General features: G+C 41.0%; 1 protein-coding gene across 8 annotated transcripts in view; it reads left to right on the top strand.

Moving 5' to 3' along the window:
* Positions 1 to 15,083, top strand: part of LYST (lysosomal trafficking regulator) — a 170,804-nt gene that overhangs the window by 37,040 nt on the left and 118,681 nt on the right. For 7 of the 8 annotated variants that reach the window (XM_045087285.1, XM_045087284.1, XM_013048559.2 and 4 more), the window contains 5 exons: positions 2,750 to 2,840; positions 4,795 to 6,874; positions 8,524 to 9,553; positions 11,271 to 11,432; positions 12,986 to 13,142. In XM_045087285.1, coding sequence (XP_044943220.1) covers positions 2,750 to 2,840; positions 4,795 to 6,874; positions 8,524 to 9,553; positions 11,271 to 11,432; positions 12,986 to 13,142 — 3,520 coding nt within the window. The remainder of the gene's footprint in view (positions 1 to 2,749; positions 2,841 to 4,794; positions 6,875 to 8,523; positions 9,554 to 11,270; positions 11,433 to 12,985; positions 13,143 to 15,083) is intronic. The other variant, XM_045087286.1, reaches the window with a different exon arrangement.

Raw genomic sequence — 15,083 nt, 5'->3', positions numbered from 1 at the left:
AGGTCAAGCACCTGGAACTAGGGCCTTTGGGAATCATTCTGACGTTCATCCAGAATTTAAAGTCATTGAAGGAGATAACATTTAACATCCAACTCTGCACTAGGCATGCCAGGAAAGAAGGGTGATTGCTAAGGACTGGGGCCTGGGCCTGGGAGTCCATGCTCTGAGCGGGGACTGGAAAGAACTTTTGGAAAAGTTTCCCATCCCATTTAGAGATAAATCCAAACTCCTTCACTTGGCCCGCAGGCCGCATTAGATCTGGCACCCTCCACCTTGCCAGTCTCTGCCCTCCAGTCTCATCTCCTAGCACTCCGCACTGCTCTCCCAGCCACACTGGCCTGCTTGCCATCCTGTGAAATAACCAAGCCCACTCCCGACCCTTTGTGTACTTCCTAGGAGCCCTTTTCCTTCAAATCTTTGCAAGGACTCCTTCTTCTCTTTGAGCATCTGCTCAAGTGGCCCATTCTGAACAGCCTATCTAAGTGTCCTCCTTTGAGTCACTCTATAATCCCTGTCCTGTTTAGTTTTCTTCACAGCACAGCATTCTGTATGAAGTTTTCTTATTTGTACCCATTATTTTCCATCTCCCCTGCTAGGAATGTCAGCTTTGTGAGAAGGCAAATAGTGTCTTCCTTGTTCGCCCTCCCTGCCAAGTGGCACATGGCAGGGCTCACTAAATATTTGCTGAGTCATGGAGGAAAGCCGGCATTCAGGCAGGAAAGTTGAGGAAGTTGTTTGCTGTACCAGAAGCCAGTCAGGAACATGAGACCCAACTTGCCCGAGGAGGGAGTAGAGAAGTCTCTCCGCAGAGGGACTAAGACTTGCCTGAAGAGTGAGTTGACATTCGGCAGACGGGAGGATGGTGGAGAACGACAAGGGCCGTGCACGTGAAGAAGACATGCCGGGGGTACAGCCCAAGCCACATTCGGGAAGCCCTTCAGACTGGACCGTGGGGATGGGACAGGGGTGGTGGCAGGAACCAGAAAAGTAGTTCAGATTTTACTTTTGAAGTGTTTTCAGCCTTTTCCTAACCAGGGCACTAGAAGGAATAGTCTGGTTGCTGTGTCCCTGCTTTCTCGTTCCTTTCCAGCCCTGCGGTCTACCCTACCCCCTGACTCGTACCCTTACCATTACCTTAATACTGAGCTTGCTAAGGTTGCCAGTGACGCTTTGCTGCCATCATCTTACACAACTGAAGAACAACAGCTCTTGACTTGGTTGACTTTCTTCTTTCTGGAGCTGCTCTCTTCCCTTGATTTTTCTTGCTCTATGTCTCTTTGGGGGATCCGCTTTTCGGCCTCCTTCGCAGGCCTCTGTCCGGCACCACCATTCTCCATTCTTGAGGTGTTGCTCTGCAGAGCTCCGTTCCGTCTGTCCTCTCTTGCCATTCTGCATTTTCCCCTTAGGAGATCTCCTGTGCCCTTGACGTCTGCCCCCAGGGGCTTCCAAGTCCCTTTTTATGTACTTCGCATCTTTTTCTTAAGCTCCGGATCTATATATATAACTGTTGACTAAAAAGCTCTCTCCGTTTGAAGATCCCACAGACGCCTCAAACTTATTATGTCTAAACAATGGATCCATCATCTCTAGCCCAGCCTAGTACCGCTGCTGAATTTCCTGTCTCAGTGAGGACTTCATCAGTCACCTTGTTGCCTAAGCCAGAATTCTTCGAGTTCTTCTGGATCTTTCTTTTCCCCGCTTACACTCCATAGGTAACGGCAAGTCATTTCTGTTCTTCGTTGCCGTTTCTCAGTTTTACTGTAGAGCACTTCTGTTTACCATCGTCTCTCATCTGGGTTCTTGTTTTCCCTTCCTCTAACGCTGGTCAGTTCCTTTCCCTTTCCACCCCAATTCTGTCTCCATACACTGGCCAGAATGGTCTTTCTAACAAGCAAATCTGAACATATTACTGTGGCTCCTTCCCCACTGACTGGAGTGAAGAACTTAAACTTGATTTGTCATTAATTCCCTGACCACCCATGTCCCCCCCATACCCGCAGCATCCCAGTCTCACTCTCCAGCTCCAGTCCCATTTCCACACTTCTAACTGGAACTGATTGCTCCTTTTCCTGAACTCCTAGACTGAGTATTGGTGCCACACCCAGCTACTTACTTATACTACATGCCTTCTGTTGTTCTTTAACTGTCTGTGTGTATGTATTTGATGGACCAAATGAGGGGACCTTCTCCAGGACCATATCCTCCAGAAAGGGTAAGACAGTAAGTGCTGTGGACGTAGTGTGCAGTCAATACATATTTATTAGATTACCTTCACTAATAAGTCTTTCTCTCTTTATATACATCCTTTATTAATAATGTCAATTTCTCTTTTTAAAATTGTGTTCTCTGAGTTTTACATTTAACTGCATGAAGACTTTGTTTTCTAGTAACTTCATTTATTGGTTTGCTAATTAATAGGGCTTAACTTTTCATTGTCACCTAGCAAATTTGTTTCTTCAGAGGTAAGAGATTCTTGCCATGTGCATGGTGGTAATGACAGCTGTTTGCGGAAACGTCAGCAAGAATGTGCTAAATACTGTCAAATACCCTTACATTCTTCTGTCCTTGGAAGGGTTTATAAGTTGAAAAGCACCACAGCTTTCACCGGATTTGAGATTAATTTGACCCTTAGCTTCTCAAATGCAGCCTTTCAAGAAAAAGGATTTTTTGACTCAGTTTAAGATGGGGTTCTAGGAGTTATGTGTCTCATGACCTCAGGACATGAAGGATTGCTTTGTTTCTAATACAGGCATTGACATGTAGAGAAGAGCTCCTTACTCTACTTCTGTCACTCCTTCCACTGGTATGGAAGATACCTGTTCAGGAAGAAAAGGCAGCAGGTATGTTTCTTTTATCACATCCCTTGTGTTATCAAAATTCCACTGGGGAAGGAAGATCCGTGGAAAAGCTCCTTCTGCCTTAATAGTTGATCCAGTTCAAATTCAGAACAGTATAGATTAGCATGATACTTGACAGGAGAAATTCTTTAGGTATTCAGAAATTCTTTAGGCATTTTTATTCTGCTAATAATACAAAAACGACGTGCTTCTTAGGGGTTTATTCAAATGTAACAATGATCAGAAAATATACGAGGAAACAGAACACTTAGCAGAAGGGGTCAGTCTAGGTGTGCAGCCCCATCAGAGAAATGGATAGTGGAAAGTTTGAAGAAAGAAATGAAAGCTCCTTTGCTTATTTTATTTTATTTTTATTTTTATTTGAAAGAGAGAGAGAGGCAAAGGGAGGGGGAGTAGCAGTCTCTCTTCTCAGCATCTGGGTCTTGATCCCAGGACCCTGAGAACATGACCTGAGCTGAAAGTAGACAATCGGCTGAGCCACTCAGGTGCCGCTCTGTCACCTATCTTAAAGACTGCTTTTTATTATCAGTACTCTACTGGTGACTTTGGCAGTTTAGTTTAATTTTTTTACTGCTCTTTGAAGAGATTAATTTGAAGTAATATTTTGTTTCAAGAGTAGATGGAATCATTACAACTTAAGGTCAACACGTATTTTTAGTATCTGATTTTGAAAAAAAATTTTTAATTACACACACACACAAACACACGTATATCTATATAATATTAAGTATCTGAAACTTAGTGTGAATGTCTCAGTGGAGGAATTAACAGTTGAACAGTTTTCACCTTCACCATTTCTGTAATATGTGAATTGTGAGATGTTTAATAATCTATCAGGTTAAACATAAATCCTTCTATCTGGTATTTCAGTGTCATATATGTACTTTTAATACATTCCTGATACGGAGCTCTCTTTTTAGGGGATTATCTAAGGTCTTGTAATATTGTTTTACTGCTTATTCGTTGATTCACTAACTCTGCGCTCATTTTCTTGTGAATTTGTAGAATTCACAAATTATTTATCACTTAAGCTATCCGACTAATGTTCTTTTAGGAAAGTTGTCTTCATTGCCTGCATCCTTTGTTTAGGTGGAGTTTGTCAGACTCTTTTTAATTTCTCCCCTTCTCTCTTGAGACCCAGGTCTTTTATTTATAGATTGTTATTTATTCATTCTGAATTAGAACTATATTTTTCACATAGATCTTACTATGTAATATTGCAAAGGGAAAGACTGATTTTACTTTTTAATTAGTAAGAAGGGTTTATTCATTTCCTCAAGAAATAGGTGTTGCATGTGGTCCATGTACCAGGCCCTAGGTTCTAGGCACTGAGGATGAAACAGGGATGCCTGTACCTAGTTCAGTGTGTGGCACATTCGGTAAATATTTTGAATGAAGAACTCTTTCAACCTCAATCTTAGAGAACAGTTGGTACCTATTATACGATTTTAAAAATAATTTTGGACCATCTTAAAGTTTTTAAGTTATATCAGGGATATAAGCTCAATGCTATTTTTGAGAATATAATATACTCCTGTTTCTTGATTAATGGCACTATTAGAGGAGATTTGTAAGATGGTGTGAATAGTAGTGCTAAATCCCAGATAATCTAGAGACTCTTATGTTCATGTCAGAATGCAATGTATGGTTTCAAATCAGATTTACGCCCCTAATTTTGTTCTCCTTTGTTGTTTTCAAAATCAGTTTGTATCTTTTGAACCAATGCTACCGGGTACATAGCATGAGAAGAATAAGTGTAGGGGGAAATGATCCAGAGAACACGACAGATAGCTAAAGGAAATCAGCCCCGGGGCGGGGGGGGGGCGGAAACTGAGGGAAAGCTCTGAAAGTGGAAGATAAATAAGAGAGTAATCATCTGTACAAACTGAGTTTAAAAATATATTAAGGTCTAAACTTCCGTTCTTTATCTTAACAGATTTTAATCTACCATTCTCAGCTGATATAATCCTGACCAAAGAAAAGAACTCAAGTTCACAAAGATCTACTCAGGAAAAATTATATTTAGAAGGAAGTGCCCCATCTGGTCAGGTTTCTGCGAAAGTAAACATTTTTCGAAAAAGCAGACGGCAGCGTAAAACTACCCACCGCTATTCAATAAGAGACGCAAGAAAGACACGGCTCTCCACCTCAGACTCAGAAGCCAATTCGGATGACAAGAGCATAGCAATGAATAAGCATCGACGGCCCCGTCTGCTACAGCATTTTGTAACCCAGTCACCTAAAGACGACCACCTTACGGCTAAACTTGACCACTTACCAACCAAAGAACAGACTCCTCCTGACACCATGGCTTTGGAACATTCCAAGGAGATTATTCCAAGACAGGAGTCAAACAGTGACATTTTGAGTGAGCCAGCTGCCTTGTCTATTATCAGTCACATGAATAATTCTCCCTTTGACTTATGTCATGTTTTGTTATCTTTATTAGAGAAAGTTTGTAAGTTTGACATGACCTTGAATCATAATTCTGCTCTGGCAGCCACTGTAGTGCCCACACTGACTGAATTTCTGGCAGGCTTTGGGGACTGCTGTAATCTAAGTGACAACTTGGAGAGTCAGACGCTTTCTACGGGTTGGACTGAAGAACCTGTGGCTTTGGTTCAACGGATGCTTTTTCGAACAGTGTTGCATCTTATGTCAGTAGATATTAGTACTGCAGAGACGATGCCAGAAAACCTTAGGAAAAACTTAACGGAATTGCTGAGAGCAGCTTTAAAAATTAGAACTTGCCTAGAAAAGCAGCCTGACCCCTTTGCACCGAGACAAAAGAGAACACTACAGGAGGTTCGAGAAGGTTTTGCGTTTTCAAAGTATCGTCACAGAGCCCTTCTTTTACCGGAGCTTCTGGAAGGGGTTCTGCAGATCCTGATCTGCTGTCTTCAAAGTGCAGCTTCCAATCCCTTCTTCTTCAGCCAGGCCATGGATTTGGTTCAGGAATTCATTCAGCACCACGGATTCAGTTTATTTGAAACAGCCGTTCTTCAGATGGAGTGGCTGGCTGCCCGGGACGGCGCTCCCGCCGAGGCCTCGGAACACCTGAAAGCCCTCATCAACAGTGTGATGAAAATCATGGGCACCGTCAAGAAGGTGAAATCCGAGCAGCTTCATCATTCCCTGTGTACGAGGAGAAGGCACCGGCGCTGTGAGTACTCTCACTTTATGCACCATCACAGAGACCTCTCGGGCCTCCTGGTTTCAGCTTTTAAAAACCAGGTTTCCCAAAACCCGTTTGAGGAGACCGTGGAGGGAGACGTTCATTACCCCGAGCGCTGCTGCTGCATCGCAGTGTGCGCCCACCAGTGCCTGCGCTTGCTGCGGCAGGCGTCCTTGAGCGTCACCTGCGTCCACATCCTGTCTGGCATCCAGACCGTGGGGGTCTGCTGCTGCATGGACCCCAAATCTGTGATCGTCCCTCTGCTCCATGCGTTCCACCTGCCTGCGCTGAAGCATGTTCAGCAGCATATACTGAATGTCCTCAACAAGCTTATCTTGGATCAGTTGGGAGGAGCTGACGCCCCGCAAAAAATTAAACAAGCGGCTTGCAATATTTGTACCATGGACCCTGATCAACTCGTCAGATTGGAAGAGATGCTGCAGGGAAACTTGTGTGAGGCCACCCCTTGCCCAGGTCTGGCCAGCCCTGCCTACAGATTTCAAGGGATCCTGCCCAGCAGTGGATCTGAAGACTTGCTATGGAAATGGGACGCCTTAGAGGCTTATCAGAAATTTGTTTTTGAGGAAGACAGGTTACGTAGCGTACAGATTGCACATCACATCTGCTCTCTAATGCAGAGAGGCAATGTCGTTGTGCGGTGGAAACTGTATCATTCCGTCTTTAACCCTGTGCTCCAGCGAGGTGTCAAGTTAGCACACCATTGTCAACACAGTAGCGTCACGTCAGCTCAGATGCACTCATGTCCCCATCATGACCAGTGTTTGCCCCAGGAAGTGCTGCAGGTTTATTTAAAAACCCTGCCTGCTCTGCTTAAGTCCAGGTTCGTATATGGGCATCTGCGCAGATACCGTTTCCTTATTGTGTGCTTTTAAATGTCTTTACCCATTATTCTTTCCTAGGATTTAATTTATCTTAACAACAAAAAGTGTTCCCAACCCATGTCAGAGTTTGCTTTACTTGTATTGATTGGTTGATCTATTGATCTATTAATTTATTTCAGTTTCCTGGGGTAGTTATAGGGAAGAGCACAGAGCCATTGATTTTAATTTCTCAGTGGAAAAAAAGTTTTAAATATACACCAGTGAGGGAAGGATGGACACAACACAGATATCCAATAGCAGAGGCAAAGTTAAATTAATTAATTTATATTTACTTGACAGAATGTTATTAGCCATTAAAAATAATGTTCACAAAGACCATGCTGTGATATGAGAAAGTGCTAAAAATATTTTATCAATAAAACATACAAAATTAGAAATATCACCCACTTATTTACAGCTTTGTAAAATACACACATACCTAAAATGATAATTATTTGTCAAGGCAGTAGACTTAAGGGGATTATGATTTCTTAAATACCACATTTACATTTGTTATATACACAATGTATATAAAAAAAAAAAAACAGAAAATACAGATAAGCAAAAAGAAGATTAAGCCACACCTTGGTGGCTCAGTTGGTTAAGCATCTGCTTTGGCTAGGGTCATGATCCTGGGGTCCTGGGATTGAGTCCCGTGTTGGGCTCCTTGCTCGGTGGGGAGCCTTCTTTCCCCTCTGCCTCCCCTTGCTTGTGCTCTCTTTCTCTCTCTCTCTCTCTCTTTCTGACAAATAAATAAACTAAAATTTAAACAAAAAAGGGAAAATCCAAATTACTTAGAATTCTACCAGTAAATTTTCAGATTTTGTGATCGTCAAGTCTGGTACTTAAAAAATAATTACATAAATAAAGCTTGCTTCTGATAATCTGGTCTTACAAATTCATGTATATACCATTTCAAAAACATAATAATATATAACCTGTCATCATTATCTTTACAATTTTTTTTTAAATTTCTGACATCCTCACATAGTTTAAATAAAACTGACTTTGATTTGAAAAGCTTTGTAACTCTTTGGCGTATTTGTGGACAACTTGGATCTTTACTGAGCTGACTTACTTAGTTATTAGTAGGATTCCAGTGATCCAGACCCCATGAGTCTCACCTGAGACTCAGATCTGCAGCTTGGTTCCTTCCCTTTATGTGGTGCAGATGTAAAACACGCGAAAATTCCCGAGTAAGCCAGCAGGCAGACAAACAGATGGACACACACAGACTTGCCTCTTGTCAGAGTCTGTCCATCTCAAGTGCGGAGGTGGTTGTGTCGTTTAGAATTTACACAGAACCTGCCAGTTGGGGATAAGTATTCTTCCCTGAGTTGCTTCATGTAACTAGTGTGTGTGTGTGTAATCTATTCTTCCTAAATAAGCTGGAGTCATATTTGTGATGTTTGAAGAAGGATGTATGTGAAAGTAATTAGAAAATAATTTGAGATCCTGCTCTCATGAAGAACACCAGCCAGATAATTGATGAATCGATTAGTGTTTAATATCTACCACATGCAGCAATGACGTATTTAAATAGTATACATACCTATTTATAAGTGATGTTTCTATATGTAAAATCTTGTGTATTTTTTTTCTCTCACAGGATAATAAGAGATTTGTTTTTAAGTTGTAATGGAGTAAATCAACTAATTGAATTAAATTACTTAGATGGTATTCGAAGTCATTCCCTAAAAGCCTTTGAAACTCTGATAATCAGCCTAGGGGAACAACAAAAAGATTCTTCAGTTCCAAGTGTTGATGGGATAGACGTCGAACAGAAGGACTTGTCGTCTTTAAATGTAGGTACTTCTTTTCGTAACCAGCAAGTTTGCTCAGATTCTCCCCAGAGTCTTAGCAAGTTTTATGCCAGCCTCAAAGAAGCCTATCCAAAGAAATGGAAGTCTTTTAGCCAGGATGTTCACATCAACATGATAAACCTCTTCCTCTGTGTGGCATTCTTATGCGTCAGTAAGGAAGCAGAATCCGACAGAGAGTTGGCCAATGACTCAGAAGATACTTCTGGCTATGACAGTACAACCAGTGAGCCTTTACATTGCATGCCGCCATGCGTATCTCCCGAGAGCCTCGTCTTGCCTTCTCCCAAACATATGCACCAAGCAGCAGACATTTGGTCCATGTGTCGTTGGATCTACATGTTGAGTCCGGTTTTCCAGAAACAGTTCTACAGGCTTGGTGGTTTCCAGGCTTGCCATAAATTAATATTTATGATCATACAGAAACTGTTCAGAAGTCCAGGAGAGGAGCAAGGGCAAAGGGAAGGAGACCTCCACACACATGAAAACCAAGATATAAATGGAACGTCTCCGTCTGAGATCACCACAAGGGAAGACTTATTATCTTCAGCTGTCAAAAGAGACCCCACAGTGTCAGAACTGGGTGGTCTAAACAGGACTGCTGACATTGTAGGTAAATTAGAGTCACAGCATCTCTCTTCTGCAAATGGGGGACGTATTTCAGCTACTGAGGCTGCTCCTGAGGAAGTAGAGGGGCTCACGAGTCGAGAAAGTGAGACTTCCCTACAGAGTATCCGACTTTTGGAAGCCCTTCTTGCCATTTGTCTTCACAGCACCAGAGCTAGTCAGCAAAAAACGGAATTAGAGTTTCCTAATCAGGTAATAGCTTCTCCTTTGTTCGGCTTTTGTGCTTTACTTTCTTTGTTTGAAAATTCTAACGTAATACTATTGCCATTTTGTTTTTCCAAAGATTATAAGTACTGAGAAGCTTCTTTATGCTTAGTCCAGTGTCAGGTGCTATGGAGGACAGAGAAGTGCATGACCCAGGTCTTGCCCTCAAGACGCTTACAGTTCAGTTTGGAAGGCAAAACCACATGTATCGAAGTTATCAACCCTGAAAGGCATTAGATACGCATTATGTGTCGGATGAGTAGTAATGGGCTTTGTGTTTCAAAGTTCAGACTTTATAATCTCCGTGTGATGCTGTTCGGTGCCCTGCTCAGGTCCCCTTTACCAAGCTGAGGCACCCATCTGCCATTGCTCCAGGGATGTGAGTTGTCTCCTCAGGATTGCCCTTGGCTCCTGGGAGACGCCCCTTCTGTAGACGCCTGGGAAGGGTGCTCATAGCCAGTGATGGATAGATACAGCTCTGTGGAGTGGGACAATCTTTGTGGTACAGTCCAGGCTCCAGAGCTTCCCATGGAATTAGGCTGGAGCCCAGCATTTATTCTGAAACCACATTCTTGCCTGGATTGCCCCCTCCACCACCCCCAAATATATTCTGCTTCCCTCACGACCCTACAGATTTTTCCTGAGAACATTCCTCAGCTGGAAAGAGAGTCCTCAGTTTCAGGCCCTGCTTCTAAAGAAACTTCAAATATGGCAGACCCCCTGTTCATAACCATCCCTAACTGTTCTGTCAGCCAACAGGCTTTCCCTGCTGCAGTTCCTGTCTCCCTGTTAACTCCTATCTAAAAAATCCTGATGTCTCCACAGTGCTCAAAGTTAAAACCCCAGACTCTGTAGGCCAGCATACAGAGCTCTAGTGTCTTGTGTTTACTTCCGTGCGTAGCTTCGCGTCCTGCCTCCCTTCACCATGCTGCCGTCCACCGCACTGAGCTAGCTGACAGCTTCTCAAGATGCCACTCCTTGTTAGGAATTCTGGATGTGTTCTTCTGACCAGCAGACTTCTGCCTCGATGCCTGCCCACTACTACTTGTTCTTATCCATCTCATACGACCCCTCCCCCAGACACTTTTGACAGGTCTCTCAGGCACCTTCTCTCTTTTTGATTATCCTAGAACTTTGTTTATAGCTCTAGTGTGGTCATCATCATGCCTTGTCTACAAGAATCTGTTTCTTATGCTGGGTGGAGGGAATTCATTAAGGGAGAAGTCAGTTTCATATTTATCTTTGTGGCCTTATCACCTAATATAGGGACACAGGCCAGCAGCAAGAGTTTCCTTCAAGGAGAGAAGGGAGGGAATAAAGAAGGGAGAGAGTGGAAGGGACTGGAATCTAAGCCCTTCTTAGAGTCTTATAGAATCTCTAAGAGTAAGGCATTTGTAAAATGTCGGGATAGTTAATCAAAACTCTGAAGTTTCAACTAATCTTTTTTGTGTATGATACAGTTAATTTGTGATCCACTGAAATTCAGAATGAAATAAGGTGAGTGAAGCATTTGATAAATAAAAATGTTATTAACTGTAACTGGGTATTTGTATAAGAGCTAGATATTTGTAGTCCTTTTACTTTCATATCTACTGCAAATAAATGGACTATGTTTCTACTTATTAAGTAAATATTATTTATTTTCTCACTTTAATTTGTTTAAAGCATGTTATTAATATTCTTAGTATCCTTTATTTTACCTTAGAACTTGTCTGTGGAAAACATATTGTTTGAAATGAGGGACCATCTTTCCCGGTCAAAGGTGACTGAAACAGAATTGGCAAAGCCTTTATTTGATGCCCTGCTTCGAGTCGCACTGGGGAATCATTCAGCAGATTTTGAACACCATGATGCTATGACTGAGAAGGTATGGATAAGATCTAGGTGTGTTGTTTGAGTGTGACTGGCAGAGGCAGACATGTGTGGGATGGGAGTAGGGCCCTCACGAATGTGGTTAGAACACATGGGCCAGGATTTGGTCAGGTGAATTCTGGGTGTCGTATCTCCCATCTGTGGGGTGGATAGCATTTACTCAGTGCCCGATCTCATAAAAAACCAGAGCAATGTGGCAGTTTACTGAGACTTACTCTCAGTGGGACAAAAATGTATGATTTGATAAGTCTTACATATAACTGATAGTTTATTAAATGATAGTTCAGGGATGGTGATGACTCAGCTGTTTTTTCTGATCCTATCTTCTGATCCTTTCCTAATATACAGTTAGTATTTCCAGAACCCTCTATGCATTTTAATTTTACATCACTCAAACAAAAATGACTATACTTGCATAGAAATTAGCTGCTTCTTCCAAGTTTCTTTAACCTTTAACTAATTGTCCTTTATCTTTATGTAACTTCCTAATAATACTGTCTTTTATTTTTATGTAACTTCTCTTTAATTTCGCAGTCTAGCCAGATAAATGACATTTTATAATCCTCTGCCACAATATTTTATGTTGCTGTTTGTTATAACTTTAAAAAACTTACTGAAATAGCAACCGTTGCCTTTGTCATATTCCTGCATCAGTTGGTTTATTGGAAAGTGTTAAAATACTACTTTATTTCTGCCTTTCATTAATGTTGCAGTGGTAAAGTACTCTGACATGCTTCAAGTGGAAATGTGTTCTAAAGTGAAGATATTGGTAGCATTTTTATAAGAAAAGGAAGATTTCACGCAGCAGGTTATTGCCAGAATTAATGTTCTCAATTTCCCAAATGCTTGCGTATGGACAACTGGATTCTGAAATCTTAAAATTAATCCTGTTGAATAATTTTTTAAAATAAACATATAATGTATTTTTATCCCCAGGGGTACAGGTCTGTGAATCACCAGGTTTACACATTTCACAGCACTCATCATAGCACATAGCCTCCCCAATGTCCATATCCCCACCACCCTCTCTTGTCCCCCCTCCTCCAGCAACCCTCAGTCTGTTTTTTGAGATTGAATCTGTTGAATAATTTTTATGTCTACTCTGATTACCTAGTTTATGAAACATTTTATTTATAAAAATCCTATGGAAATGTCTTTTTCCCTGAACAAAGTTATAAAAATAATACTTATTTGCTAGCATTAAGTTGTAAGAAATATAGTTCCAACTCATTGTGGTTTTTAGACATTTCCTATTATGTAACTAAGAGTGAAATTTCATAGATGTCTTTTTCAGTAAAACTGAAGTGACCTATAGCTTCATCTGTTAGAGACCCCCATTTCTGAAATGTTCATAAAGTTGAGAGAGTCTGGAAATTTTTTGCTGCATGAATTTCATAATTTATAGTGCATCTTATTGATTCCTGAGACTTTTTTCCTTAAAGAAAACGCAGAAGCTATCCTTAAAATGATTTTGGAGTAATAAACATTCTGTTACTAAACATGAGCAGATATTACAACTTTCACCTTCTGATTGTGCTGCTCTTACAGCGCCATCCGTCTGAGGAAGAACTGTCATCACGACCTGGTGATTTTTCAGAAGACGCTGAGGACTCTCGGTGTTGCAGTCTCAAACTTTTGGTTGAAGAAGAAGGCTATGAAGCAGACAGCGAGAGCAATCCTGAGGACAGTGAAGCCGGAGACGATGGTAAAATACCACTGAAGTACTTGTGATTGGATTTGCAAGTCAGATTATCAATTAGCAAAGTGGCTGCGGTGATACCCTTTAGAATTTTGTATTGCCTTGCCATTTAAAAAGCGCATTGCTTCATTTTATTTGATCTTGACAATAAATTCTGGCATTTATATAGGCAACGTCATACAGATATATTTTGTTATTGCCAAATTGACTGAATGCAGGGTAGAGAGTCCTTGCTTTCATCGATATTCCAGTAGAATACTGGAATACAGGGTAGAGAGAGTCCCTGCTTTCATCGATATTCCAGTAGAAAAAAACAAACACCAGGTGTCAGAAGTGAACAATATGAAGAAATAAAACAGGCTGATGTGATAGTGGTTGGGTGGTCAGAGAAGGTCTCACTGAAGATGTTTGGTTTATAGCGAGGCCTAAATTTTTAAAAAAATCTATCCAGACAGACACTGACAGGAAGAGCATTTCAGGCAGTTTGTTAGAAAGATGAATTAATGTAAGGAGTATAGACATCTTTCTGTGACATCCAAGGATGGTGCAGCCCAGATTTCTTAACTCACCACAACCCAGCTTATCCCTTGGATTGAACATGATCCTTTGTCTCTGGGCTTAAAATTTGGGTAGAATAGAATAGATGGGCTTTTGGAGCCAAGATCTTTCTGGAAGATTCCATCTCTTGAATGTTGGCATTATGGCCGTCCCAGGACTGCTAGTCTTCACCGTTTCCAGCACCTGGTCTTCCTCAGTCTAGTTTCTCTTTCTCATTGCATGAAGGAATAATTGTGGGTGTCCTAAGGGAAAGGTCTTGTTGGACCCATAGCAAGTGTTTGTGTATAATAAAGAGTAAAAAGAGCAAAAGCAGCCACAAATTGAAAGAATCTATGTATGTGTATATGTATATAGCCACACACAGATTCATATAACTTACTCGGTTTATTAAACTATTCTTTTTTCCAGTGTTATTAAGAAATAATTGACATACATAACTATAGAAATTTAAGATCTGCGCATGATGGTTTGACTTACAAATATTATGAAACAATGATTACGATAGTATAAGTTAACTTCCATCATCTTATACACATACAGTAAAAAGAAAAGAAGAAAGGAATTTCTTCCTGTGATGAGAATTTGTATGTTCTATTCTGCTGATCACTTTCTTACATATCACACAGCAGTGTTCACTGTAGTCCTCATGTTGTCCATTACATCCCTCGTGCTAATTTATCTTCTAACTAGAAGTTTGCACCTTTTAACCACTTTCCTCCCATCTCCCCCCATTCCTATCTTCTGAGCAAGCTCTTTTGGAAAAAATATTAGTTCGATGGTGTAGGTTTTATCTGTGTACTGACATTTCATAATGACAGACCTCCTCCTTTTTATAGGCTTGCTGATTAGTTCTTAATCATGTAGACATTTATAAATTTCTTAACTACATGAACATTTTTAAAACAGCGCTATAGTCAGTTTTAAGAGCACATCAGTCAAATTTTCCAAAATGTAATATTCAGTGACAGTGTTCATTTCTCACTTATGAAGAAGACAAAGTTTAGAATTTATCCAACCAATAGCTGAAGCTGTCTTTTTCACAGAGATCTGAACGGGCAAATGAACTAGCCTGTGATTTAGGTATTTTGGGGTCAGAAAGTTTGGGATAGTGTTTTTCCCACTTGTGCCAGATAAAATGTGTTAAATCTGTATCTTTTTTTTTTTTAAGATTTTATTTATTTATTTGACAGGCAGAGATCACAAGTAGGCAGAGAGGCAGGTAGATAGAGAGAGAGGTGGAAGCAGGCTCCCTGCTGAGGAGAGAGCCCAATGCGGTGCTTGATCCTAGGATCCTGGGATCGTGACCTGAGCCGAGAGCAGAGGCTTTAACCCACTGAGCCACCCAGGTGCCCCTGTATCTTATGTCTATAAAAGTTACTGTTGATATTT

Source organism: Mustela putorius, unplaced genomic scaffold (assembly GCF_011764305.1).
Source record: "Mustela putorius furo isolate JIRA1106 unplaced genomic scaffold, ASM1176430v1.1 tig00001075_pilon_pilon_pilon, whole genome shotgun sequence".
Classification (NCBI taxonomy): Eukaryota; Metazoa; Chordata; class Mammalia; order Carnivora; family Mustelidae; genus Mustela; species Mustela putorius.
Note: the sequence above shows the minus strand (reverse complement) of the source record. Positions and strands in the feature narration are given on the sequence as shown.